The following is a 25,475-nucleotide window of genomic DNA, read 5'->3' on the forward strand; positions in this document are numbered from 1 at the left end:
GCTCCAGCTTACTAACATGTATTTATATTAAGCTGTGGAAATCCATTAAATCTTATTAATATAAAGTATATGATATGATCATTTACACATTTGTAAATATAAGATTTTATACCATCAATATGCAAACTCAACACGTGCAGGTGCAGCCGATCGGACTCGAGGCATCCATTTGTAATAGTTTATTCGACTCCAACATTTATACTGTACACGTCACTAAAGTCACTGCCACATATTTCAGTCATAACCAAAATAAATGTATCTTCCTAAAAATAAATATTAATTCATACTATTGTCCAGCAGATGGCGGTGTTAGCATTGGAAACAAAGAAGATAATTCCAATAACTCACAGACTCAAATGTTTGGGATTGGGAGTTTTTGTTTATTTAAAGTCTTTATCATTAGTTACACTTATTAATATTATTAACTTATGCTCTGCAAATGACTTTACTTTTTGAAGTTGTCATGTCAGCAGTCTTCAATCAAATGTCATAACTGTAATATATAATACACAACTGTAATAAATGACTGATTTACCTTGTGACAAAGGACCAGTTTTGTAGCTTTGGATCAATTACAGTGTTGACAACTGTCTTACATTGATCATTTTGAAGCAGATGGATGGTATAGTTGTATACAGTTTATATTATCAGGTATACGACTGAAAAATGTGTGTTTTGCTATTTGATTGAGTACAGCAACAACAAAAATGTGACATATTTCAGTGCAAGTTAATAATCATGAGATATTCATAATCTGTGATCCATGTTCCCATGGTAGATTAAATCCACAGGAATGAAGAAATTTTAACAGTTTTTTAATGAAATTGTTTTACAATGTTTATCTCAGTACACACACACACACACACGTACACGGTAGAGCAGGATGTAGGAGTATTTACTTAGTTACACAATCATTATCACTAAACCTGCTTTTTCTCTTGTTTTTCAGTGGCTATAACTGCTGTATAAAGCATTAAAAATATAGCAATAAACAGAATTAAATAGTAAAATAGTGCACTGACACACCTGCTTTTTGTGCCGTGCATGAATCTACTGCCACAAGCTCCATCCTGCAAGAAATCATTCAATTGTCTTTAACTACAAGTAGAGCTGAAATCATAATTTATACCACACAGTATCTATGAACTCATTTAAATGCTTCTCCTGCAAACAAATACTGTGCAAAGTATTTAAGTGACATAAATCTGACATAGATTGAGAAAACATTGATCATTTGTTTGCTGCTGTTTACAGTAGCTGGTATGTAAACGGCAACTTCTTGTGACATTTAGCAACAAGCCACGTGAATTTTATGTTATTTTTGACCAGATTTACAGCGATTTGTTCTCGTCAAAACGCTTTTATTTTGGTACATCCTGTTCATTTGCATATCAACTAAAATATCAACCGCGACATTTAGATTTAACATTTTGATTTAAGATTTAACATTTAGCTTTAGATTTAACATGTAGTTGTGGATTTAACATTTAATTTACATTTTACATTTAGATTTAAAATTTATTTGTGGATTTAACATTTAATTTACATTTTACATTTAGATTTAAAATTTAGTCATGGATTTAACATTTAATTCACATTTTACATTTAGACTCCATATTTAATATTTAGATTTAACGTTTCATTTACATTTAACATTTAGCTTTAGATTTAACATTTAGATTTCATATTTAACATTTAGATTTCATATTTAACATTTCCCATTTAGATTTAGATTTAACATTTAATTTACATTCAACATTTCGATTTAGATTTAACATTTAAATTGATATTTAACATTTAGATTTACATTTACATTTTAATAGTGACATCTGTAGAGATGAACGTTTTCCTCTCAGTGATCACTGACAGTGTTGCAGGTGGACTTTTCAGTCCTGGTTTTATTCACAGCAGGACAAACAGGAGCCTTAGTGGGACGTCGTTGCCATAGCGACAGCATATAAACACAGGTCCAGCTCTAAACATGTCTGCGATGAACAGGAAGGTGATCCAGACGCTGGCTGAAAACATCTCTAAGCAAGTGGAACATTGTGAGTGCAGCAACATGCTGTTCTTGGATGGATTCTAAACTCGCTCTTACACTTTTTTGTTGTATTGTTTATGTTAATTCTGCAGTCAGTAAAACGGAAACTGAGCGCCTCATCCGGGAGTTTCATGTTCTTCTGAAGGAGCCGATGAGCAATCACCCCGGGAAAGAAGCTCCAGGTGTGGACAGAGGAAAGTTCAGGAACATTCTCCATGAAGACTTTGGGATGACTGACAGAATGATCATGGATCAAGGTACTCTGTCCAACTGAACCGACTTTTAGTGGCGATGTGAGTTCACGATACGATAGACGATACTGGCCTCACGATAACAATGCAATATTTTGGAAAGGGAGGAAAAGGCAAAAAAAAAAACAACAACAGTGCCAATATCGTTGCCTGATATTGGCCGTTATTTGGATCGATCCTGATCACGGTACCATGATCGTTCACACTTTAAAGGCTTGGAAGAAATGTTTATCACCATTTAAAAAGTAAGTTAAAATGCATGGACAACACCCCAGTTGGTTTGAAAAATAGCATGTACAAACCAGGTCGATCTGGATGAAACTTGCGAGGTAATTGAGAAGTCAAATTTCATAAAGATCGTTACGAATCGAGATATGAAGTTTTCAAATTTTACCAATATTAAGAGATAGGGATTTTCTGATTTTTTAAACAGATCTTTTTAGGCAGTGGCTATCCGTACGGTTGCCGTATACCGACATTCTATCCATACGCCAGTTTATGTCACGTGACTAAGACTAAACCTAACTGTAAACCTAACCCTAACCCTAAAAATTGTTGCGCTATCGGGTTATAACCTAACCCTAACTCTAAACCTAACCCTCACCCCAAGACACTATGTTTGTGTACTTCGGTAAACGTACCAACGAATAAACACTAAAAAAACAAAACAAAAAAAGTATGTTCATGCACAGGTAGGAATATTGTTATGAAGAATGTCATGATGACAGCTTGATTTAGTTTTAATTTTAGACTGGCATGAATTGTCAATTTCTGCTTTTGTATTCTGGTTGTATAGAGTTGTTTATTTGTTTGTTTGTCTGTTAGTAGGATTCTGTCAAAAGTACTTCACGGATTTAGAATGTTTTGTAACCAAAGATGGTTTGCTTTAAAAAAATGAAAGTGTCTATTCGTACAGTTGCCGTACAGACAACCCCTGATACTGTTGGTAAGTTTACCGAAGTACACGTACGTAGCGTTTTAGGGTTAGAGTTAGGTTATCAACCTATATTGCAATCATTTTTAGGGTTAGGGTTGGGTTTACGGTTAGGTTTAGTCTTAGTCACGTGACCTAAACTGGCCAATGAGGGGCGCTGCATACAAATAGAATGTCGGTATATTGATACGGCAACCGTACGGATAGCCACTGCCTTTTTTTTTTTTAAACATCCAAACTAGAACAGTCAACACAGCCCACATTCAAGATAAGCCTATGTACTTTTTCACCAATATTAACATGTCTACATTTTCTGGGAGCAATTGAGATCTTTCAACATTGATGTGTTCTACGTGTTCTCCACTTTAAAAGACATGCTCTTTCAGGACAGTGGTATCGCGATACCGCTTGTACCGGTGACGATAGATCTTGTGATGTTTTAATATGGTTGGACGAGCTATCGTCCCAACTTCAGTTTTTTAGCTTTATGAATAATCACTGCAGTTTTAATGAAGATGACCTCATTGTACTGATTGATGTTCTCTCCTGTAGTCTTCAGGACCTTTGACAAAGACAACGATGGATTTCTAAGTGTTAAAGAGTGGATCAAGGGACTGTCTGTGTTCCTCCGGGGAACCTTGGATGAAAGAATAAAATGCAAGTATTCAGCTTTGCATTTTCTACATTAACCTCCAAACCCACACATGCACTTCCAATGCTTGAGATAGATGTTATGGAAGATGGAAAATTGGAAAGAGCCTGCATAAAAGGACACAAAATCACCAGAAGCCCTATAATAAAGAGATTACCTCGAAATTAGATGAGCTACTGAAAAACTCCTATGATTACATTCAAATATGTCTTAAATAGCTTAAATCTGTGCTAGACCAGACATTTTCTGGGACTTCCAAATACTAAAAAACCATTTGTTAAGGATTCAAACAGAAATGTTGGATCTATGCCGAGTGTTGACTTGCCACTGGGTCCATGATACTATATATTGGATTTAGTTCCTATGGACAGTATGAATATAGATGATTTATTTGATGGAACACAGAAATACTATATCATTCAGAATTGATTTGTTCCTGACTTTGTGGAATCTTGTAATTAATCACCTTAAACTGTCAAACAGCTGAAAAAGAGTTATTCTCATTTAGTTCTTTTTCTTATTTCCTCTGTAATATGTACTTTGAATGAAATTAGTTAAAAAACGAACTGGACAACAATCATCCACGTTTTTAGTTCAGACTCTAACTTTTTAAAGTTATTTTTTATAACTGAATAACTTTGTTTTCTTTCTGTGTGGCTCAGACTGCTTTGGTGTGTATGATCTGAACGGTGATGGTTACATCTCCAGGGAAGAGATGTTTCACATGCTGAAAAGCAGCTTGATCCGACAGCCTACGGAGGAGGACCCTGATGAGGGAATTAAAGACCTGGTGGAGATCGCACTGAAAAAGATGGTGAGAGATTTACAGATCTCTCTAAAAAATTTTAAAAAAGCACTGCTTTGGTTTGCACAGCAGCTTATTTACCAAATTTGGTCACTTCTGTATTCTTCTGTAAGGACCACGATCATGATGGACGACTGTCTTTCCAAGACTTTGAAAAGGCGGTGAAAGAGGAGAACCTGCTGCTTGAAGCCTTTGGAACATGTCTTCCTGATTCTATAGTAAACACTCTTTAAAGCTGCTTTATAGTATCACTAGCTTAACTGTTCACAACTTTCTTAAACACTGTTTCTCTTCTTTTTCAGAGTACTGAGGTGTTTGAGCGGTCTGTATTTCAGTCTTCAGAATGCCACTGAAACATGAAGGAAGTCGTGCTGCTTCACCACTTTTAATACACATACATTTCAATATATGTGAACATTGAAAATTCAAAGGAAAGCCTGAAATGTTCAGTGTGACAGGTAAAATATCAACAAAATCCACAGTGAGGACCATGAACACCATCAAATTCGACGACGCGGTTTCACTTTTTTCTTGGCTGGTTTGAGATCTGGAACTGATTCCACCTAAAAGAAAATAAATAAAGATTTTACAGCCATTCTGTGTTTTCCTTAAGCGCTGCCAACATGAACAAATACTGAGTACCTGTTTCATTGCGTTTCTGATCAGACTGACGGTCGTGTCCAGGGAGGCATCCTCCATATCCAGCTTTGATGGTTCTGGTAGCTTTGGTCCAATGAAAACGTTACTGCATCCAGAGACGGACGATAAGTGCTGACCAGGGTTTTGTATTTTGCGTTTCCTGTTTTCTAAGTGCGTTATCCTTGGTATCAATCTGACACCAGAGGCGTGACTAGTGGGTGGTCTGCTTTCTGCGCTTTGGCCCTGACTGGAGGACGTGTGGTCAGAGCCGTGCACTCGCTGCCTCTGTGGGTCAGTGATGGCGTTGTGTAAAGTCCCCATTCCGTCCTCCGTCTGCATGCTCCCTTGTTGGTGTACAGGACTGTAGAGAGGCTGTTCTTGGGGGGGCAAAGGTAGCAGAGGAAAGCTGGAGTAGTGGCTGATGCTTGATGTCACCTCTGCAGTGTTTCTGTTGGACATTTGGTTCTGTTTGGTGATTGTATCTGAAGTGGTAGCGGAGTCCGATAACGTGGTCTCTTTGGGTTTTTCCAATTGTGCTTTCTCTCTTTCTGTAGGATTTAAAAAGAAAGAAAGTCTATTCAGTCATTTGACTACACCATAACAAAACTTTGCTAGCAACTCATTAAAGTGTATGTCCACCCTAAAAGCACTTTTTTTTTTCTGAATACATATATGATTAGATATGAAGTAATGTAGTTTATTGATCCTAGTCCCACACTTTACATTGTTATCCAAGTTAAATTGAGCATTTTTAGTTGTAAAATGTCAGAGTGACTGCCCACTATGGGTTGTACGCAGGCTATTGCATTTCAATTTCACTATTGGCTGAGATTAGATCAGTGACATCACTAACCGTCACTGTTGGCCCCGCCCCTCCTATAGAAGATAGGAGGAGGGACTGGTTTCCTCCTATCACAGCCCTCACTGAGCAGTGATTGACAGCTCCAAGCAGAAATGTGCACCGCTGTGGGGGCGGGGCTGCTGTGACTGGGCGTGTCTTAACTACTCTAGGAGCAACACCCATAATCAAGGCATTTTGTTTAAGTGCACCTGATGGTGTATTTAAACTTTTAAAAACCCAAGCATTAAAAATCAAACTAGAAAGTCTTCTCCATCAAACTAAATAAGTGACTAATAAATCATACATGGATGTTTCAGCACTGGAACCACTTTTGATGTTTATTCTCTATGTTTGCATCAGAACAATTCAACGTGTTTTATTATTATCCATGTAGGGGAGCACCTCTTCTTTGAGACATCCTTGTCACGTAACTCCTTCGGTCCTGCAGCTTCAGACGGGTGTCCTCCACAGTCTCATACTCTGGCACGTAGCACACATGCAGCACGCCGCCATAGAAACTCTTCTCATCCATGCGTCGCTTGGCTGCTCTGAAATAGAGAAAAACAAAACTAAACTTTGAATTTATATTGTGGAATCTGTGTCTTTTACATCTGTTTTTCAGCCAAGAAGCTGATCACTGTGAGCCATTTGCTAATAACGCTAACATACATCAAGCTTGGACATCAAATCTCTTGTTAATTAAAAGGTTTGAACGAAAGCAAACATGATTAGAAGTACTAGTGCTAACAACGCTCCACCTGTCTCATAACAATTGATTAAAACGCAAATCTATTTTTAGTAGTTGTTTTTTTAAAGATCGAATAAAATCCCAGCAAGATTCTTTTTGAATATTATGTTAAGGTTTCATTTATTCACAAAAATGTTATTACGTAGAAGTTTAAAAAAACTTCAAAGGAAACATCAACGCGATCAGCAGACGCCTCTGACGAAGACTGACAGTTGTCAGTTGAAACATGTCAGGAGATCAAAGTGGATTTCCAGAGGAACCCTAGTCTGTATAAATGAAACCTTAACATATATAATCCTCTTTCTAATAAACTTTATCATATAATACGCTTTCTCAGGGCAGTAAAAAACCTCATACCTGGCACTTGTGAGTTTCTGAAACTTGACTAGGTAAACCTCTGTGAACTCCTCAGCAGGATACTCATCCAAGGGTCGGTACTCCTCCACCACTCCATACAGAGCACACAGCTGGATCAGCTCTCTCATCACGCCTATGGCTGGAACGCCCTGCACCATCAGGTAACGGGACTCTAGATTGATGGTGTACACCTGGGGGCACAGTAGGAAACACAACACTGCGTTAGGTCATTCAATCACTGTAACGTGCACTACACACATTCATAATCACATTACACATTGTTGAAATAAAGCTTGATGGCATATAATGCATTGTACTGTAAACACACTGAAGATTTGCTTACAGAGGTCAACCAAACTTCTAATCACTAATCTATCACACCTTCCTCCAGACAATTTTTCCAATACTTTTTTATTACAAACGAACATAAACAATAAAAATCTAAATATTCTGGAATATTTTTTTCATTACTTTTGTTACAAATGAACATAAATGATAAAAAAGTAAATATTCTAGTTTATTTTTTCATTACTTTTTGTTACAAACGACAATAAAAGATAAAAAAGAAAATATTCTGGTTTATTTTTCCATTACTTTTGTTACAAATGAACATAAACAATAAAAAACATGTATGTTTATGTTTGTATAGTATTCTTACACAATGAAAAACCAAATGTGACCTTTAAAAAGTTATTTTGTGAAGGAGGGGTAGGCACCTATAAGTTCCGTGAACTTCTGCCTATTCTCTTTGAGCACTTTCTCCTTTGAATACGTGTTATGTATTGTACATAAAGTGTTTTTTATATTGCTCAAATAAAAAAATAAAAAAATAAACAATCCTCTTCCAGAATCCCCATAGCAAAATATTAAAACTTAGATGTTCCCTCGTTGTGTCTATTATTGAAACTTTCAAAGTGCTTTGTGCTGAGTGAGTGAGAAAGAGACAAATACAGTGATCCTCAAAATGTTTTTACACGTCGATTCATTTCCCAGTATCACAACTTGTTCTCATTATGGAAAAGGTTTGTCAGCAAAAAAAGAAATACCATCTATTTTCAGATATAGATGTTCATTTATAAGATTGTGTTTCTTATAAAGTGGCAGACTGTGTTGTGAAAGGGTGGATGTAATAAAGGAGTTGGTGGTTTAGCAATGGTTCCCAAACAGGGGTACGCATACCCCTCGGGTTTAAAGGAGCACATTGCAGGGGTACTCGGAAATGTTTTACAAATAATTAAAAAAAATAATTGTTCCTTTTAAAGCTTTTTTTTTCCTCTTTTGGACAAATTCACCACAAACTAACAGTAATAATGCTTAATAAAATACTATATATTATTGTAGTTTATTGAAAAGGGATTATTTTATGCTGTGGAGGCCATTAGCTACATTACACAAAGAAGACCGTATTTACTTACTGCTGAAGTATTCGCAAAAAAAGTTCAATGTTTTTTTTTAATGAAAAATAAAAAAAGCATATGAAATTATGGCGGATTTACTTATGCCATAAAGATTGGGAACCACTGGTTAGCTTTTGAGCAGCTTACGTTGTCACTTCCCTAGTTTCTTTCCTTCTAAAACCTTACATTACTGATGATTGTATGGGTTATCTCACTTTATTCCTGACTAGCAAATCTTTACGTTTTGATTCATTGATAATGGGTCTCATTTTAACGATGTTAAATTATACAAAGCTACATCATGGTTGGCGATAATCGTATATTCTTGCATTGTAGCTCTATTTCTATTTACCTTAACTGCTCGTGCTGTCCTTCCTTCTCTGTATTTGGATCGAGAAATACAAACTCTCTTCTGTTCGTGATGTTTGTAAACCTTCGGAACGCTCCAACAACTGGAATCACTCTTGCTGGGAGCCGCCATGATGTTATTGACAAGAGTTCTTTCAAAATAAGAGCCAAGCCGGTGGAGTTTACTGCGCGGAGTCATGGAGAGTGTTCTATTGTGAAAGTTGCTAGTTTGACTATCAGCTACTTTGGTCTGCCTAGATGAACTCAGATAAGGTCGATCCAGGATGGAGGCTTGTACACATTGGTCGTTAGCAGGATAGCCTGTCTGGCTAAAGTATGAATATGTTCAGCAGTCAGGGTATTCAGCCTGTAACTGTTGTTTTCAACAACATCAAGAACTGCTTTCTACATCTGCCCTCGGAGCTGATATCGCATCTTGCTCTGAGTGAGGTGAGTTAGCTAAGCTAGCGTTACGGTTCAACTGGTTTCTGTTTAAATTGATGATCAATAGTTCGACTGCTTCAAGGTACTGGCAAAGTTAAAACTAGAATCAAATGAAACGAACCAACATCAGCCTTTCATCTCAATAAACGTGTGTTATTAGAATAGGTACATAGTTAGTTATTAGAAAATATATAGTAATAGTTACATAGTTTGTATAATAGTTGTGTAGAGCTGCCATTGCTAGCAGCTAGCTACTTCGGCGGAAGTAGCCACTAGTTATAATGGAAACCAGTCGAACCGTAACAAAGAAGAATGGTGCAAAAAAATAAAATAAAATAAAAATCACATTATCTACTTTAACTATTTCAGGGGGTTCTCAATGAGGAAATAAAGGGAAAGCGAGGTTGATATGTTTGTTTTTTGGATATATATATATTTTTTTCATCTAAAGAGAAGTTGTTCTTAGCTGTAAAGTCAACGATTGGCATAAGTTTGTGTATTTCTTTTCACAGCCAGATCTGCCTCTTGTCCCTGTAATGATTAAACAGTACTGACCTCACTTATTATATTTCACACACATTCACACAATACCTTTAACTCTCTGTTCCCTAATCAGATACAGTCTGACACAGTGTTTTGTTGTTATATTTTAAAGCAGTTAAATTTCTCTTTTTAAAGCATGTATTCTCAACTGGTGGGTCGGGACCCAAAAGTGGGTCACGGACCTGTACTAAGTGCTGCTGGTCAAAAATAAGTACCTCTGAAATTGGACTTGTCTTTTATTTTGTATTTTATTTTGATTCACTTGCTGTGAAATGCATGTTACACAGGAAAATATATAGATTTATGTTTGAAAAAAGATTATCTGTGAATGTTTTCAACAGCTATTTTTGAAAAACGAAATTTGGTTGGTTGATTTCTAAAAAAAAAGAGAAAAAAAAAGTGGGTCGCGATTTAATGACTGTGGCAAAATGTAGGTCCCGGGGTGAGACCAGTTGAGAACCCCTGGTTTAAAGGTCATTACATACCCCAATGGGTCTTTACAATATTAGAATCTGCCAAATGGCTTGAAGAACCCATTTTGCTGTCAAACCAGACCTAAGCTGTTAAGGGATGGGTTTTTCTAATCTTTTGAACGTGTGTTGTGGTATCTGTTTTGCTCCTTGACCTCAGCTGCTGAGCCTTTAGGCACTGAAAGTAATAATCGATTTTGGAGGCTAACTTGCACATTGTTGTTACTCTTAGACTGGTCTGCAGTTCTGTGTGTATTCTAAAATCTCTCTATCAGAACCAGGATTATATTTATTCAGTAATTTCATCTTGCACTGTTCATCTCTTATTGAGCTTGACTTCTCTCACAATTTCCTTCTTCATATAGTCATCACAATTACTCCCTTAGCATGTAATCTACAGTTTATGCTTTGTCATTTGTACCTGCTTTTTTAAAGAGAGATGTGGTACTTGCTGCTAAATGTCCCACCTCTGAGCAGAGAGTTAATAGAGAGTTCATTGAAAGACTTGTTTGTCTTGAGTTTAATGTTGTAGTTCCTCTGCAGTCACACTGGGGGGTGACAATGAACTACATTAGAGTTGGACAACTGATCAATGGGAATATAGTACCGGTATCTACAATGATTTTTAACGTGTCTTTTAAAAATTAAAAAAATACTCCAAGTATGTTGACCTTAAGTGCTTAAAAACTACCTTGAAATATATATATTTTTAATTATGATTCATAATACCTTCACTGCTCTCCTTCACAAAGCTTTGACCTTTACTCAATTGTGACACTTTGTATTTGCCATCAGTGATCTGTGTGTACTTTACACTGGTTTGATTGAGATTGAAATATGGTATTTGCTTTTTTTTTTTTCAGAGCCAGGCCTTGGAGTTGTCCTGGGGTCATGGATCTCAGGTGTTCCTCAGCTGGGCTCCAGTTAGAGCCTCTTCGAGTTGGGAAAACTACAAAGTGGAGCTAAGTCGACAGCTGGGAGAGAAGCTTGGTCTTAAAGATGGAGAGCAGGTACAGGCTATGGCATGTTTTTCTGTTTACATATTAAAAAAGAGTAAAGACTGTTTAAAGTGCAAAGTGCCATAAGGTGTTATTAGTCAATGAGCAGCTCTGTGGTTTCTCTCAGGGCTTTCTAAGAACCTGTCATCAGGTTTCCTCATTGCATCAGGTTTTTGTGGAGCCTCTGTCATCAGATGACTGGGAGATCTTGGTGAGTGACTTCCAGTTGTTAGAAGCTGTCCACATGCAGGCCTGAGCAAATCATTAGAAAATAATGATTTTGACTCTTTTCTTTGCCAACAGGAGCTCCACAGTGCTGCACTGGAGGAGCAGTTACTGAATCAGATCAGGGTGGTCTTTCAGGGAGCTGTGTTTCCCCTGTGGGTGGACAACCACACAGCGATCTACATTCAGATTGGTTAGTATTAAAGCAATAAACGAGTTATCAGTCTTTTGTAGAATTCAACATGATGTTCAATATTTTCAAGTAATGTACATTTTTCTCCCTATGGCTTCATTTCACACTTTTGAATCCGAAGCCAATGTTTATACTGTTTTTAAAACTTTTAGATAGATAATAGATAGTATATATTCCTCTTCAATTTGTTTAAGACATACGGTATATCAATTTAAAGTTGTTCACAGATTGCATTGGTCAAAAGTGAAACTGACTCAATTTAAACCTGACCTAGACCCCCACTGTGATCGCTGTGAAACTGAACCAGCGACTCTATCTCACATGTTTTGGTTCTGCTCAAAATTGCCACACTTTTGGGAATCCATATTTAGATTTCTTTCAGATGTATTTCAGATTAATGTTGAACCGTGCACCACAACTGCCATATTTCGTATTGTACCTCAATTTTCTAAATGTAATCAAAAGCAAAAAGATGTGATTGAGTTTACTACACTTAATGCCCGAAGGCTTATAGTGCTTAAATGGAAAGACAAATGCCCTCCATTGTTTAGAATGTGGTTTGTTGACCTTTTGTCTCATCTAACACTGGAGAAGATACAATACTCTATAAGAGGTTGTGCCAGTAAGTTTTTCACTCTCTGGCAACCCATCTTGGATCAAATTAAACAGGTGGATCCCTCACTTATTCTATCAGAATGATGTTGTATTCATATCTCTATTCTATTGGTAATTTTTTTAGTTTTTTTTTAAAAAAATTTTTTTTAAGGTGCAACAAAGTGGTAGTGTTCTGTGGGAGGGGGGAGGGGGGTTATAAGCCAAAAAAAAAGACAATGTTGTTTTTTTCTTTTCTTCTGTTTTGTAACATGTCTACAATAAAAACACTTTGAACAAAAAAAAAAAAAACTTTATTTTTTTTTTTTGCGACTTCTGCACAGCTTCTCTTGTCCCAGGTGGAGCCTTTGGTCGTTTGGAGCAGTTCACAGAACTTGTTGTGTCTCCAAAGATCCGTGCAGGAGCCAGGCCCCCGAGGGCTTCCTCTGCAGCATCCAGCCCAGCGCACCATGTTCAAAGACGGGAAAACATCAGTTCCACGTCTTCTTCGGGATCCTCGTACAGCAGTAGCACCTCTGCTCCGCTGAGCCACAGCTCGGGTGGCATACCCAGCCTGCGCAGCCTCCTGCGCTATGTGATGAAAGGCACCTACGACACAGTTAAAGAGCAGCCACCTGTGCCCGACATCCCCGCCATCCTCACTGATTTAGTCTACAGAGTGTGTGGAGCACCTCCACAATCTCTTTCCGGCATGAGCAGTATTTCATCCGGCGTTGTTCACTTATTTCCTTTGAGACATAGTTTGAAGGATCAATTGACTGGAGGTAAGGCTCTGGTGACGTACGGCTTGATGTCCAAAGTCTTGTCTCCTAAAGAATCTAAAGAGAAAATGAAGAAGGCTGCAGAGACACAGAGAAAAGCTGGAAGTTCTAAAGAAGATGTTCCTACAGAGGGAGGAAAGGAGGATGAGAAGAAAACCTCAGTGGTCAGAGTAGTATGTCACAATATGGAGAAGATGGTCAACAAGAAGAGGAGCAGAGGAGAGATCCACAGTGCGAATGTATGGGTGAGTATGGTCCACAGCATAGAATTACTTATTATGTTGCATGTTTGTGGGACACAATCTCTATTCTGATGTTTTCAGATCCCTCAGCCTTTGGCCGGCAGGTTAAACATTGAGGCGCATTCACTTGTGAGAATAAAACCTGTGAAATCATCGCTCAAAACAGCAACTTCCATTCACCTACAACCACTGAAGCCACTGGTGAGGATCTGCAGTTAGTACGTGCAATAATTATGTTGCAAACGATTTGATTAGCTTTTGTATATGGATATCACTTGTCTTTTCAGCCTGAGGATGATGATGATGATATACAGAATGCTTTCCTTGGTTGGCTGCACACAAAGAGTCACGAACCTTTAGCCTGTCTGACTCTACGCTCTGGCTCTGTTGTCCTCCATAGAAATGACGGTGAGTATAGTCTTTGGTTTCAAGCTTTAAACCCCAAAAATTACAAATCTCCAATACACACATTACTTTTATGAATTAATATGTTAAATCAATATAAACTTCACCTTTTCTTTTTATTTACAGACAAGTCAGAGTTTGCTCTTTCAGTGCTGAAACCAGAACCCCAGGATGATCCTCCAGACCAGCTCTTTCTTCTGGCTCCAACTGTTCTAAAGAATAAAGACATACAGGTATTTCTAAGCATGTGCAGCAGGATGTAGACATAATCAGAGTCAATTTTATTTGTCATTGCACATGTTACAGAGCAACACAATTTAATTTCAGTGTCATCTCGTCCAATAAAACATCAAAAGACAATCACATATAACACACATAACATGGGAGCACAGGAGCGGGAGAACTGTGCGTTGCCACAAGGACGGTGCCCCGTATTTAGATGAAAAATGGGAGAACAACGGGAGGAGAGGTGATGGGAAAAGGCAGGTTTTAAACTAATGCCCACGTTTTTCTGCATAACATCAGGCGATAGATGAGCTTAGGCTGGCTTTGGGAGCCAAAGAGATTAGCAATTTGTTTTGGATTCAGGCTAGCTCAATTCTGATAGCCTTGAGTCCTGGGTTTCCCTGCAGTAATCCAATGAGGTGGCCTTTTTATTTTAACCAGCAAGCCGACCATTCAACTTCTCCAAGTCGGATTCAATTTCGCATAAACGCTCCAAAAGCAGCTCCTGTTTGCTTTTGAGATCATTCATCACAATATTCTGAGTGTTGAGAGCCCTGCTCCATCTTTCAGAAATGACTGGTAGCCTTCCCAAAACAGCTGCCAATATAATACGGACTTTGCGATAGGTCAGAAAGCTGCCAGCTTTCTGACCTATCTTCTTGTCGAAAAAATTTGGTCGATTGCATGAAGAGACCAACTGATCAATTCCATAATTCCAGTTTTGGATGAGATGCAAGGAGAGGCCCCTTTTAGATTCACAAGACCAGACAAAAACAAAGCAGCAGCAAGAACAGATACGGGTGGGAAGAGAGGGAGAGCAGAGAAAAATACGACCACCTTTGTCGAGGAGCAGAAGAGAGAACAAGCATTCATCAAGTATTTTTAGGGAAAACAAACTCCATGTTCCATAATTTAATTTGTATTCAAACTTCTAGGTGGACAAATCTCCAGTACCAGAGCCAACTTTAAAAGGTGAAGCTAAAACATCCGATCCAGAACTGCCTTCACTCACAACTCTTGGGTATTCCACTTTTTATTGAGACTGAACTAAATGACTTTTCTACATCAGTAATTTGCCTCTTTTTATATTGTAATATTTATTTTCTACAGTGGATTTGATGAGCTTGCTAACACTGGATTCAAGTTCATCTCTCACAGCCTTCTGGGTAGCCCACTGTCCCGTGAGCTTGGCACTTTAGGACAGGGACTGGGAGGAGGAGCGCTACTCATTACTGGAGCTCAGGTTTGTCTCTATAGACCGTTTCTGTTTCTTTCCTACTGTTTACCAATTACCCACTGTATCCTGTGCAGGGGTCAATAAAAGCTGATCCTGGTCAGTTGTTTTTTTTTCTCTCACAGGGATGTGGAAAGAGCACTTTGTCTCGAGCCCTTTGCAGAAAAGCGAGAGAGGATCTGGATGCACATGTGGTGCTGGTGGACTGCAAAAAGCTACAAGGTCAAAGGACGCTTCACGAACAACTATTCAAATAACAGTTGGGGAAAAAGAAAAGAAATAAACCCTATTTATTTCAATATTCTGTTTATTTTTTCAGGAAAAAGAGCCGAAACTGTGCGACAAATTCTGCAGGATACTTTTGAACAGGCAGAGTGGAGTCAGCCTTCAGTTGTTTTGCTGGATGACTTGGATCACTTAGCAAAGGCGCTAACTTCTCCTGAACACGAGCACAGTCCTGATGCTCTGCTGCATCTGCACGTGGCGCAGAGTGAGCTTCATAATACGTTCTCAGACATTAGAGTGGAGCTTTCATTGTGGGTTGGAATCAGGGTTGGGGTAAATTATAATGGTAATTGATAATTAATTACAATCATGACATAATTGTAATTGTAATAAAACAAAATAAAATGAAATTTAGTTCAGATAATTGAGTTTCTAATTGTAATTGGCCCTGCAACCCTGAAAAAGGAGCAACCGAGTCAGAAAATTTATTGAATTGCAATTGGCATGGAATCAATATAAAAGCTGTCATCTACAATTTAATTTAGCCCAACACTGGTGAACCATGTTAATTATATGGCGTGCACACATGTAGTTAACAATTGATAATATATATTTCATATCAAGTTTCCCCACTACCTGTGAATGATTTTATCATTTAAAAAAAATTAAATTGAGGCATATACGGACATAAAAGGCTCAGACGCCCCCACCAAAAATCTTAAAACCTATATTATCATGAATAAAGAAGCCTAACAAGGTAACCAAGAGATGAAAAACAAATTTGATGATAGATGATTTAGTGTAATTTACAGCTGATTTAAGACATGGGTCAAAACCGTTATCATAACTTAAGAGACGCTAACAGACGGCTAACACAAGGGGAAGGGTACGTTTTAGGGGTTGATTTATTTCAGACTCTGTAACTGTGATTGAACTTTAGTAATTGAGAATGTAATTAATTTTCAGGGGGAAAATAATAATAATAATTTTATTTGTAATTGTAGTTGGAAAAATATGTCAGTCACCATAATCGTAATTGAGTTGTAATTAAGCATGGATAATTAAAGACATAATTGTAATTGATCCCAGCTCTGGTTGGAATCAACAGTTGAATAATGGTGATGTGGTTGCAGGTCTGAAGGATGTTGTTGACGAGCTGGTGCTTCAAGGCAGCCTGGTGAGCCTGATCATCACCAGCCACAGTGACCACTCCCTTCACCCGTCCCTGGTGGAGGTGCAGGGCTCCCACTTCATTCAGGGATTTGTGAACATTCAGCTGCCAAACCAGGTCTCCGCTCATTAATCAGATTATCATGTTTATAGATACTGGATAATTGACTCATCTTTATTTGTTTGTTTGTAGACTCAGAGAGCTGACATCCTACACCATCTGATCCTGAGGAAGCCTCACTTCTCGGAGGAAACATTACAGACGCTTGATTTAGGAGCTGTTGCCAAGGAGACAGAGGGATACACACCTCAAGACCTGACTCTGCTGCTGGAGCGAGCAACCCATGCTAACACTGTGAAGATAGGAAAGAGTGGGCAATGTATTAACACACGTCTCCTCAATCAGCGTTTATCTTCACCTTAGGATAAAAACTGGCTCTGCTTTTTCTCATTGGCTGTCTTTGTGTTTCTCAGCGGTGTGTCTGACGTCAGACGACTTTGCTCAGGCTCTGAAGGGTTTCACTCCACCCTCACTGTGGGGTGTAGACCTGCACACTCCGAGTGGCGTGGGCCTGGAGGGGGTAGGGGGGCTGAAAGAGGTGCGGCAGCAGCTAATGGACACCATACTGCTTCCTGCTAAGGTACTGCTAAGCACAAACCAGAAAGTCACAGCGAGTCGGGCAAAAAATAGTTGCATTCAGGAGGAAAAAAATGATTAAAGTGAATAATTCAAGTGAGTGCAAATTACGACTGTAGTAGCATCTCACAGGGGCAGGAATTAAGAAGTGCAGATGAAAGTAACTCAGCAACCACTAAAATAGTTGAAGTTTAGAAGATTTTAACTTAAATAAATATTTTGTGTTGCAATTAAAGACATTAATGTGATTTGCTCATTTTGATAAAGACATATTTGTTTAGTGAAAAAGCACGGAACAATTTAAATACTTCTCCCAGTCGCCATGAAGTTTAGGATTTTTTTTAATTAGATTTTTAATATTTCAGCCTCAATGGCTCCTGTTGATGATCAGAAAAAGGACTGAAACTTGGTTTCAATGGTATAGTTTGGACACCCGTGTGCGTCATAGATTGATAGACCAGATTTTAAAAGCATAAATTGTCCATATTTTGTGCGGATTGACTGCTGATGTTTGCTGTGTTGCAGTATCCTATTCTATTCTCTAAACTTCCCATCCGTCACCGCTCTGGAATTCTGCTCTATGGAGCTCCTGGTACAGGAAAGTCAATGCTGGCCAGAGCTGTGTCCAAAGACAGTGGAATGAACTTTATTTGTATCAAGGTAGGCGTGTAAAGTCTGTGTGCATTTGTAATAGAGATTTTTAATGATATGATATTTATCCATCAATATGTGTTATTGTATCTGCAGGGCCCTGAACTTCTTAGCAAGTACATAGGAGCCAGTGAGCAGAAAGTCCGAGAAGTATTCCAGAGGTCGGTGAGCTTTGCTTCACACAAACATTCATTGAATTGAAGTAACTGAAGTAACTTCCTCTGCTGCCTGTTTGCTGCTGCAGGGCACAAGCGGCCAAGCCCTGTATACTTTTCTTTGATGAGTTTGATGCCCTCGCTCCAAGAAGAGGTCACGACAACACGGGCGTAACCGACCGTGTGGTCAATCAGCTCCTCACCCAGCTGGACGGAGTGGAGGGGTTGCAGGGTGAGCCAATCCACACACTTCACCCAATTACTGCCTATTCTACAAGCAACTGATTCTGGTTGCTTGGCCAAAATGTTGAGCTGCCTCAAATAACAGATCACTGGACTCTACTTAGAGACAAACACTTTAAAATGTGTTTGTTTATTTGATGAGGACATTTGCACGTTATTGCAAACATAAATGTAAGTATGACGGATTTAGCAAAAATGCTAATTTGCATCTGTAATCCTAAGGCACGTAAAAACAAACTTGACAATAATTAGGAAATAAGACATAACATCTCAATGAAAACACATTACAATAAACACATTATATAATGGTACACAATTTAAAGGTCAGTGGCACAATTTGCGTATGAAGTTGAAAATTTAGTCAAAGTAATTAAATTTGGCATATTTTGTTGTAAAAATGTAAGAGTGACTGCCCTCTATGGGTTGAAACCAGGCTATTACAATTTAATTTTGCTATTGGCTGAAGTTTTTGTGGCTTCTTACTGGACAAACCATCACTGTTGGCCACGCCCCTCTTATAAAAACAAGCACCTGGACTCTTTAATCTGTGGTGATTAGGTTGGATTGTGAATAGAAAGGTACAGTGAGTAATGAGTAGCTAATTAGCATAGCACAGATTGTTCTTTGGAGATTTTATAGTTTAAACTCAGTGTGTCATAACTGCTCCAGGAGCCCCGCCCATGATCAAGACATTTTTTAAATTTCCAATCTAGATGCACGGTTTAATAACTCTGTAATGTGTTTGCAGGTGTGTATATGCTCGCTGCCACCAGCCGTCCAGATTTAATTGACCCGGCCTTGCTGAGACCTGGACGACTGGACAAATGCCTGTACTGCCCCCCTCCAGACCAGGTTTTAAAACAATTGTTATTAGAGAGGAAAAGAGAAATCATCTGTGTGGCTGCTTGTAATGTACTTATGACTTTGTGTGACATCTACAGGAAGCCCGTGTGGAGATCCTCAGAGCTCTGAGTGTAAACGTGTGTTTAGCGCCTGACGTGGACCTGGAGCAGCTCGCAGCAGCCACAGAGCGCTTCACTGGGGCCGATCTGAAGGCGCTGCTCTACAACGCCCAGTTAGAGGCTATCCACATCCTGTTAGGCAGCAGCGCACAGGCTGTGAGTTCACCTGACGGATGAGGACGATGAGTTGATTATTATGGGCTGTGCGTATATAAAACAGGCTGGGGATTGTTGAGTGCTCCGTTTTCATATTGTTTATTGCTGTTGTGGAAGGAGCCAGGCTGTTTTTCACTCCCCTGAAGCCTAATTAAATTAAGATGATTTGTATGCATTTCAGCCTGTGTGAGCTGCTCCACCTTTGAATCCATTAACTGCTCACAACAGCACTTCAATTAACTCCACCAAGGTGACAAGAAGAAGATTGATGAATCTGAGCTACTTTAGGCACTGGGGATACGGCAAAGTGAAGCTTCTTAACACACCACGTTTATTCATTTCTTCTTTTGCTTCTGTGTGACTCTCAGGAATTGACTTCTGGATCAGACAGTGACATGAGCCTGTCCTCCATGACCTTCCCAAACAACTGCAGCGGCTCGGAGGATTCGGTAGGAGACGGGGAGCTGAGCGTGGGGCTGGAGCAGTCTATGGTCCTTCTAGAGCACAACGAGCCCCAGGCCCAAGATGAACACTTGCACAGTAACGTCTGGAGACTTTACTTTGGAAGCTCCTACGAGTCTGACTCAAGAAATTCACCCATTTCAGGAGGGGTATGCTGCGCACACCTGTGAAATTAAGATATTTGTTAATATACTGAAAACATTAAAAGGCCAACACCACTTTACAGGCTTATTAGATCACACTTATTCATTAGTTTGGCCTCAAAGACATCTTTGATTTCTAATCCGCTTTTCCTTAAATGTATGATTTGAACATTTTAAAAAGCTCCTTCTAGATCGGGGGTGTCAAACTAGTTTTAATTCAGGGGCGAAATACTAAGTAGTTTAATCTTAAGTGGGCTACAAATTTTAGGCAGGAAAATTAGTCATTTCAACATTAATGTCCCCAAGTTTGCATTTTACACAACATATAAATGATTTAAGGCCCAGACAATTTCCAGGCAATAATTGACAGGTATAAGTCCCTGTGATTTTATTGATTTTTTTTTTTTTTTTTTTACCATTTTCATTTAATTTGAGGAAAATGTACTTCTTTGAACAAGTTGAGATTTGAAATGACTGCAGTCAGGTGATAATACCATGGGGAAATTGCAACCCTCCAAATATTGTGGAGTTTCATTGAATTTGTGTATTTAGAAGGGATGAGATACCTACAAATTAATTATTTGGTCATTTTGAGTGTGTTTTCTCTCTTTTTAACTTTCTCCTGTGGGCTGAATTGAATGGTCTAAAGTAGTGCTACTCAAAGCACCCCCTTTCTCTTATTCCTGAATCAGATTTGAATAGAGAAAAGCAGCATTGCTATTTGTGTCATGGTAAAGACAATTTACCAACAGTCAAGGCCGTAATTCCAAAAGATCCATATTCCTCATTTCAGTTTAACTGTGCGAGTGTTTTAGAGTCTCTTTAATAGAGATTACGAGATTTATTTAAAACAAACTTTTCTCCCTGACCTCAGAATTCCCAAGGCATCTCGAGGCCGACTTCCGTGAACCAGGATTCCCCTGCGGGATCAGCCCGTGAGCCTATCAGCTCACTCCCTCTCGCTTACATGCCCTCCATACAAAGAGGATACGAAGAGCTCAGCCACGAGCAGCTGGAGCGCCTGCAACAAGACGTCAATACCATCAAAGCAAGCTACAAATTAGGCAACGTAAGAAACTACAACTCAGTCTTTCGATCGGTTTCGACCGTTTACGTAAGCTAACTGCGTACGTTTGTGTATGTAGAGTGAGTGTGTGAGGGTGCATTCAGCCTCCAACCAGCCAGCCCTGCTGCTGTGTCAAGCTCATCTGAACGCCGCCTTGGCTGTAACCAGACCGTCCCTCAGTCAAGCCGACTGGAACAGATACTCCAAACTGTGAGTATCAAGACATCTGACTTTGTGATAACACAAATAGTGCAGAATATACACTCGTACAGACTCAAGAGCCGCCCAAAAAGGAGTCGGTCCCCTCACAAGCAATCAAACCCGATGATACAAGATACTTATGATAAAGAATACAGAATAAATAACATTAAATAACTAACAGTGTCACATGAGTCTAGTGGTGTGGCATATGGAGAACATTTTATCTCACAATAACGATATACAGTATATCCCAATGTAGTAATTCTTCCTTAAAATTACATGAAATATATGGAAAATTTCTGTTTATTATGGGCTCTATTCTCCCATGTGCGTAAGTCCAAAAAGCCGTACAGCGATGCTGTTTTTGGCTGTGTGCTATTCCCCCCTGTACGTAAGTCAGTCGCTGTGCGCCTTTCCCCCAGTTACGCACTGTGGGTGGAGCAGCCCTGAAATGTGTGTGTTCCCATTCAAACCTGGCTTTACGCGCATTCTTCAGTGTGCGTAAGTCCTTTACCTCTTATAAGTGTAGCGCCCCAATAAGGTGAAACAATATATTGCACTAGAAATATGGACTTAGTTACATTTGAAGCCACACGGACTCGTGCAGCAGCAGCTGTGATGATTCAGCTGCTGCTGTGTGATTAATTAAAACTCTGACAGACGTAGATTTCTGTCCACGTTGGTCACATTGATTCAACTATTTTTATTCTATGTCCAACGTAAAGTCACAGTTTGATCCACTACAGAGTGAAACAGGCTGTCATATGTGGATGAGGATGGACCAGAAACTGTTCCCACACATATTTTAATGAGGCTCAGGTCACTTTAAACTATTTATATTTAAAACTGCGTATTATGGAAGCCAATAGTTCTGTTTCACTGCAAACATCCCTCTGTATTAAAGCAGGACGCTCTGCGGCCGTGTTATTTCCTCATATCTCCAGCATCTAACTCAGTCACGCTTTACAGCGATGATGATGATGATCAAGGAGAGAGATTTTAACTGTGACTCAGTCACACTGCAATAATCTGATCAAATCAACCTGTTATATTGTTTATCAATGAAGGCGTTTCAAATTAAAAATGTACTTTATCATTTTCACGGATTTCAATGACTTTTACAAGCGTTGGGAAAACTCCAGGTTCCGTGATTTCTAGATAGCCCAAAAAAAATGACATCAACGCCTCCTTTCCTTCAGCCCGCCTTCATTCACACATACGCGCTTTTTGGCTCCTTACATGCGGCGGGCGTGTCAGCAGCCTGGACCGGAGAATACGCGTTGGAGAGAAGTGCGTAACTGCAGGCGTGCAAAAAAGCGCTTAAGTCCAGACGGGAGAATAGACCCCTATATATTTTATTATCTATAACATGGGTTTTGTAAATAAATTGGTAACATAACCTTTTCCTATTTTAGTACTTTTAGGATTTCCCGACCAATTTCTGTGATTGTTACGGCCTAAAATGCCTGATTTTGCAGCAGCTTTTTCCAAATATTGTTTCAAAAGTTCTGACTAAGGCTTCTTATTTTTTACAATAATGCTTGAGTATTTTTATTATATTGAAAAAAAAAACCTGATTGCTTTTCAATTCTTTCTTTTCAATACAGAAAAGAGTACATTCACAACAATTTGACAAAGATATGGTTCATTTCCATTACAGTGTAAAGGTCTAGTGCAAGACCACACACGTAAAACAAGCATTATAAACAATAGATGGTTATATCGTACAGTAGACTTTTTTTATATTGCACTACGATATACTGTATATCGTTATATTGCACAGCATTACATGAGCCTGTTGATGAATTATCTCCTGGGACTATTATGCATAAGATTTATGCAGATAAAATTGTCCTATTGACTGAGTGTGATTTAATGAAACTCCTTTTTCTCCTGTAGGTACGAAAGCTTTGCTGGAACTGGAGAAGTCCCCTTTAAACCTGGACAACGTGTGACTTTGGCTTAAACACATCCTGTCTTTGTTTGGAAATTGATAGATTTTAGAAGGATTTAATGTAAATGAAGTATAATATAGTTTTTTTTATGAATTACATATGTTCTACTAACCTGATGATTATGGTCATATTTTACTGCCTCACATGTAATTACTGTAATTATGTATAATACAGAGCAATAAAGTTTATAATGTTGTTGAAAAACTGTTTGTCGTAATGCCTGAACTTAAAAAGGCGGAGTGGATGAACATTTCCTTAGATTAAGGCTATCAGAAGACCCTAAAACTAGTGCAAATATGATGTGCACACTTAAACTGGGGTAAAAATGCAGTAAGTCATGAAAAATGAGAAAAAGTAACAAACACCCAAAATCAGAGATAAGGCTATAAGTAAGGCATAAAAATGAAAATAACTTGGAATTTTTTTCCTGAGATAAGGCTTTCAAAAAATCTAAAAACGAGTGCAAATATGATGTGCACACTTAAACTGGGGTAAAAATGCAGTAAGTCATGAAAAATGAGAAAAACATGACAAAGACCCAAAATCAGAGAAAAGGCTATAAGTAAGGCATGCAAATGAAAAAAATATTAATTTTTTTTTTCTGAGATAAGGCTATCACAAGACCCTAAATACTTGTTCAAATATGATGTGCACACTTAAACTGGGGCAAAAATGCAGTATGGCATGAAATAATTGAAAAAAGTGACAAACACCCAAAATCAGAGATAAGGCTATAGTAAGGCATAAAAACGAAAAAAACTTTGGAATTTTTTTTCTGAGATAAGGCTATCACAAGACCCTAAATACTAGATCAAATATGATGTGCACACATAAACTAAGGTAAAAATACAGTAAGGCATGAAAAATTAGAAAAAATGGACAAACACCCAAAATCAGAGATAAGGCATAAAAATGAAAAAAACTTTGGAATTTTTTTTCTGAAATAAGGCTATCACATGAACCTAAATATTTGGTCAAAAATGATGTGCACACTTAAACTGGGGCAAAAATGCAGTAAGGAATGAAAAATTAGAAAAAAGTGACAAACATCCAAAATCAGAGATAAAGCTATAGTAAGGCAAAAAAATAATAAAAATATGATGTGCACACTTAAACTCGGGCAAAAATGCATTAAGCAGTAAGGCACAAAAAATGACAAAAAACAAAAAACACCAAAAAAAAAAAAGTAAGGCTATAGCAAGGCATTTTTTTCAAAAAATATCCAAAATAAAAATGAGTTAGGACCATCATCAGGACCCTAAAAAACCACTGCAAAAATAATGCACATACTTAAAAAAGGGTTAAAAAAAAAAAAAAGCGGTAAGCGACAAAAAATGACAAAAAACAAAAATCACCAAAAAAAAAAAGTAAGGCTATAGCAAGGCATTTTTTTCAAAAAAAATCCAAAAAAAAAATTGAGTTAGGACCATCATCAGAACCAAAAAACTACTGCAAATATAAAGCACATACTAAAAAAGGGCTAAATAAGCAGTAAGGCACAAAAAATGACAAAAAAAACAAAAAAACAAAAACGACCAAAATAAAAAGTAAGGCTATAGCAAGGCATTTTTTTCAAAAAAAAATCCAAAAACAAAAAATGAGTTAGGACAATCATCAGACCCTAAAAACTACTGCAAATATAATGCACATACTTAAAAAGTGCTAAATAAGCAGTAAGGCACAAAAAGTGACAAAAAACAAAAATCACAAAAAAAAAAAAAGTAGCTCAGTGGGTTGAGTGCCCGCCCAATGTAGGGAGGCTGTAGTTTCTCACCTGCAGCGGTCCAGGTTCGATTCCCCGGCCTGGGAACCCTTTCCTGCGTGTCATTCCCTGCTCTCTCTGACCCCTTTCCTGTCAAGCAACTGTCATATAAAGGCCACTAGAGCCAAAAAAAAAAAATCATTTAAAAAAAAAAAAAAAAAAAGGGCTAAATAAGCAGTCAGGCACAAAAACAAAAATAACCCAAATAAAAAAGTATTTTGGAATTTTTTTTCCAAAAAAAAAAATGAGTTAGGACATCATCAGACGCCTAAAAACTACTGCAAATATAATGCACATACTTAAAAAGGGCTAAATAAGCAGT

At 38.2% G+C, this 25,475-nt stretch overlaps 3 protein-coding genes across 4 annotated transcripts; 2 read left to right on the forward strand and 1 right to left on the reverse strand.

Moving 5' to 3' along the window:
* Nucleotides 1-1,981: 1,981 nt before the first annotated feature.
* Nucleotides 1,982-5,306, forward strand: clxn (calaxin). The gene is made up of 6 exons (XM_028461411.1): nucleotides 1,982-2,048; nucleotides 2,134-2,298; nucleotides 3,779-3,883; nucleotides 4,541-4,692; nucleotides 4,797-4,901; nucleotides 4,986-5,306. The coding sequence occupies exons 1-6, from the start codon at nucleotides 1,982-1,984 to the stop codon at nucleotides 5,034-5,036; spliced, it is 645 nt and encodes a 214-aa protein (XP_028317212.1). The 3' UTR covers nucleotides 5,037-5,306.
* Nucleotides 5,055-9,351, reverse strand: rbm48 (RNA binding motif protein 48). Its single transcript, XM_028461410.1, has 5 exons — nucleotides 9,018-9,351; nucleotides 7,269-7,459; nucleotides 6,566-6,711; nucleotides 5,326-5,870; nucleotides 5,055-5,246 (listed from the first exon to the last, which is right to left on the reverse strand). Exons 1-5 carry the CDS (start codon nucleotides 9,210-9,212, stop codon nucleotides 5,184-5,186), a joined length of 1,140 nt encoding a protein of 379 aa, XP_028317211.1. The 5' UTR covers nucleotides 9,213-9,351; the 3' UTR covers nucleotides 5,055-5,183.
* On the forward strand, nucleotides 9,254-23,595 carry pex1 (peroxisomal biogenesis factor 1). 2 transcript variants are annotated; one of them, XM_028461407.1, is made up of 24 exons: nucleotides 9,254-9,463; nucleotides 11,334-11,480; nucleotides 11,596-11,679; nucleotides 11,772-11,886; nucleotides 12,822-13,504; nucleotides 13,583-13,702; nucleotides 13,789-13,909; nucleotides 14,033-14,139; nucleotides 15,067-15,152; nucleotides 15,242-15,374; nucleotides 15,491-15,587; nucleotides 15,685-15,855; nucleotides 16,724-16,878; nucleotides 16,954-17,140; nucleotides 17,235-17,401; nucleotides 17,923-18,057; nucleotides 18,145-18,209; nucleotides 18,293-18,435; nucleotides 19,195-19,298; nucleotides 19,388-19,564; nucleotides 19,933-20,175; nucleotides 21,044-21,238; nucleotides 21,315-21,445; nucleotides 23,336-23,595. In XM_028461407.1, the coding sequence occupies exons 1-24, from the start codon at nucleotides 9,350-9,352 to the stop codon at nucleotides 23,400-23,402; spliced, it is 3,747 nt and encodes a 1,248-aa protein (XP_028317208.1). In that variant the 5' UTR covers nucleotides 9,254-9,349; the 3' UTR covers nucleotides 23,403-23,595. The 2 variants fall into 2 exon arrangements, with proteins under 2 accessions (XP_028317208.1, XP_028317209.1); XM_028461408.1 differs by lacking the exon at nucleotides 11,596-11,679.
* The last annotated feature ends 1,880 nt before the right edge of the window (nucleotides 23,596-25,475 follow it).

This window comes from Gouania willdenowi, chromosome 11, assembly GCF_900634775.1.
Source record: "Gouania willdenowi chromosome 11, fGouWil2.1, whole genome shotgun sequence".
NCBI lineage: Eukaryota > Metazoa > Chordata > Actinopteri > Blenniiformes > Gobiesocidae > Gouania > Gouania willdenowi.

What these genes read in the sequence shown, in the direction of transcription:
- clxn (XM_028461411.1), top strand. Translation starts at nt 1,982, where the DNA reads ATGTCTGCGATGAACAGGAAGGTGATCCAGACGCTGGCTGAAAACATC. An exon ending in CAGAATGATCATGGATCAAG is followed by an intron (nt 2,299 to 3,778) that starts GTACTCTGTCCA and finishes TCTCTCCTGTAG; the next exon opens with TCTTCAGGACCTTTGACAAA. An exon ending in AGATCGCACTGAAAAAGATG is followed by an intron (nt 4,693 to 4,796) that starts GTGAGAGATTTA and finishes TTCTTCTGTAAG; the next exon opens with GACCACGATCATGATGGACG.
- rbm48 (XM_028461410.1), bottom strand. Translation starts at nt 9,212, where the DNA reads ATGACTCCGCGCAGTAAACTCCACCGGCTTGGCTCTTATTTTGAAAGA. An exon ending in CAGAAACTCACAAGTGCCAG is followed by an intron (nt 6,712 to 7,268) that starts GTATGAGGTTTT and finishes TCTCTATTTCAG; the next exon opens with AGCAGCCAAGCGACGCATGG. An exon ending in TCAGAAACGCAATGAAACAG is followed by an intron (nt 5,247 to 5,325) that starts GTACTCAGTATT and finishes ATTTTCTTTTAG; the next exon opens with GTGGAATCAGTTCCAGATCT.
- pex1 (XM_028461407.1), top strand. Translation starts at nt 9,350, where the DNA reads ATGAATATGTTCAGCAGTCAGGGTATTCAGCCTGTAACTGTTGTTTTC. An exon ending in CCTTCACTCACAACTCTTGG is followed by an intron (nt 15,153 to 15,241) that starts GTATTCCACTTT and finishes TATTTTCTACAG; the next exon opens with TGGATTTGATGAGCTTGCTA. An exon ending in TACTCATTACTGGAGCTCAG is followed by an intron (nt 15,375 to 15,490) that starts GTTTGTCTCTAT and finishes TTTCTCTCACAG; the next exon opens with GGATGTGGAAAGAGCACTTT.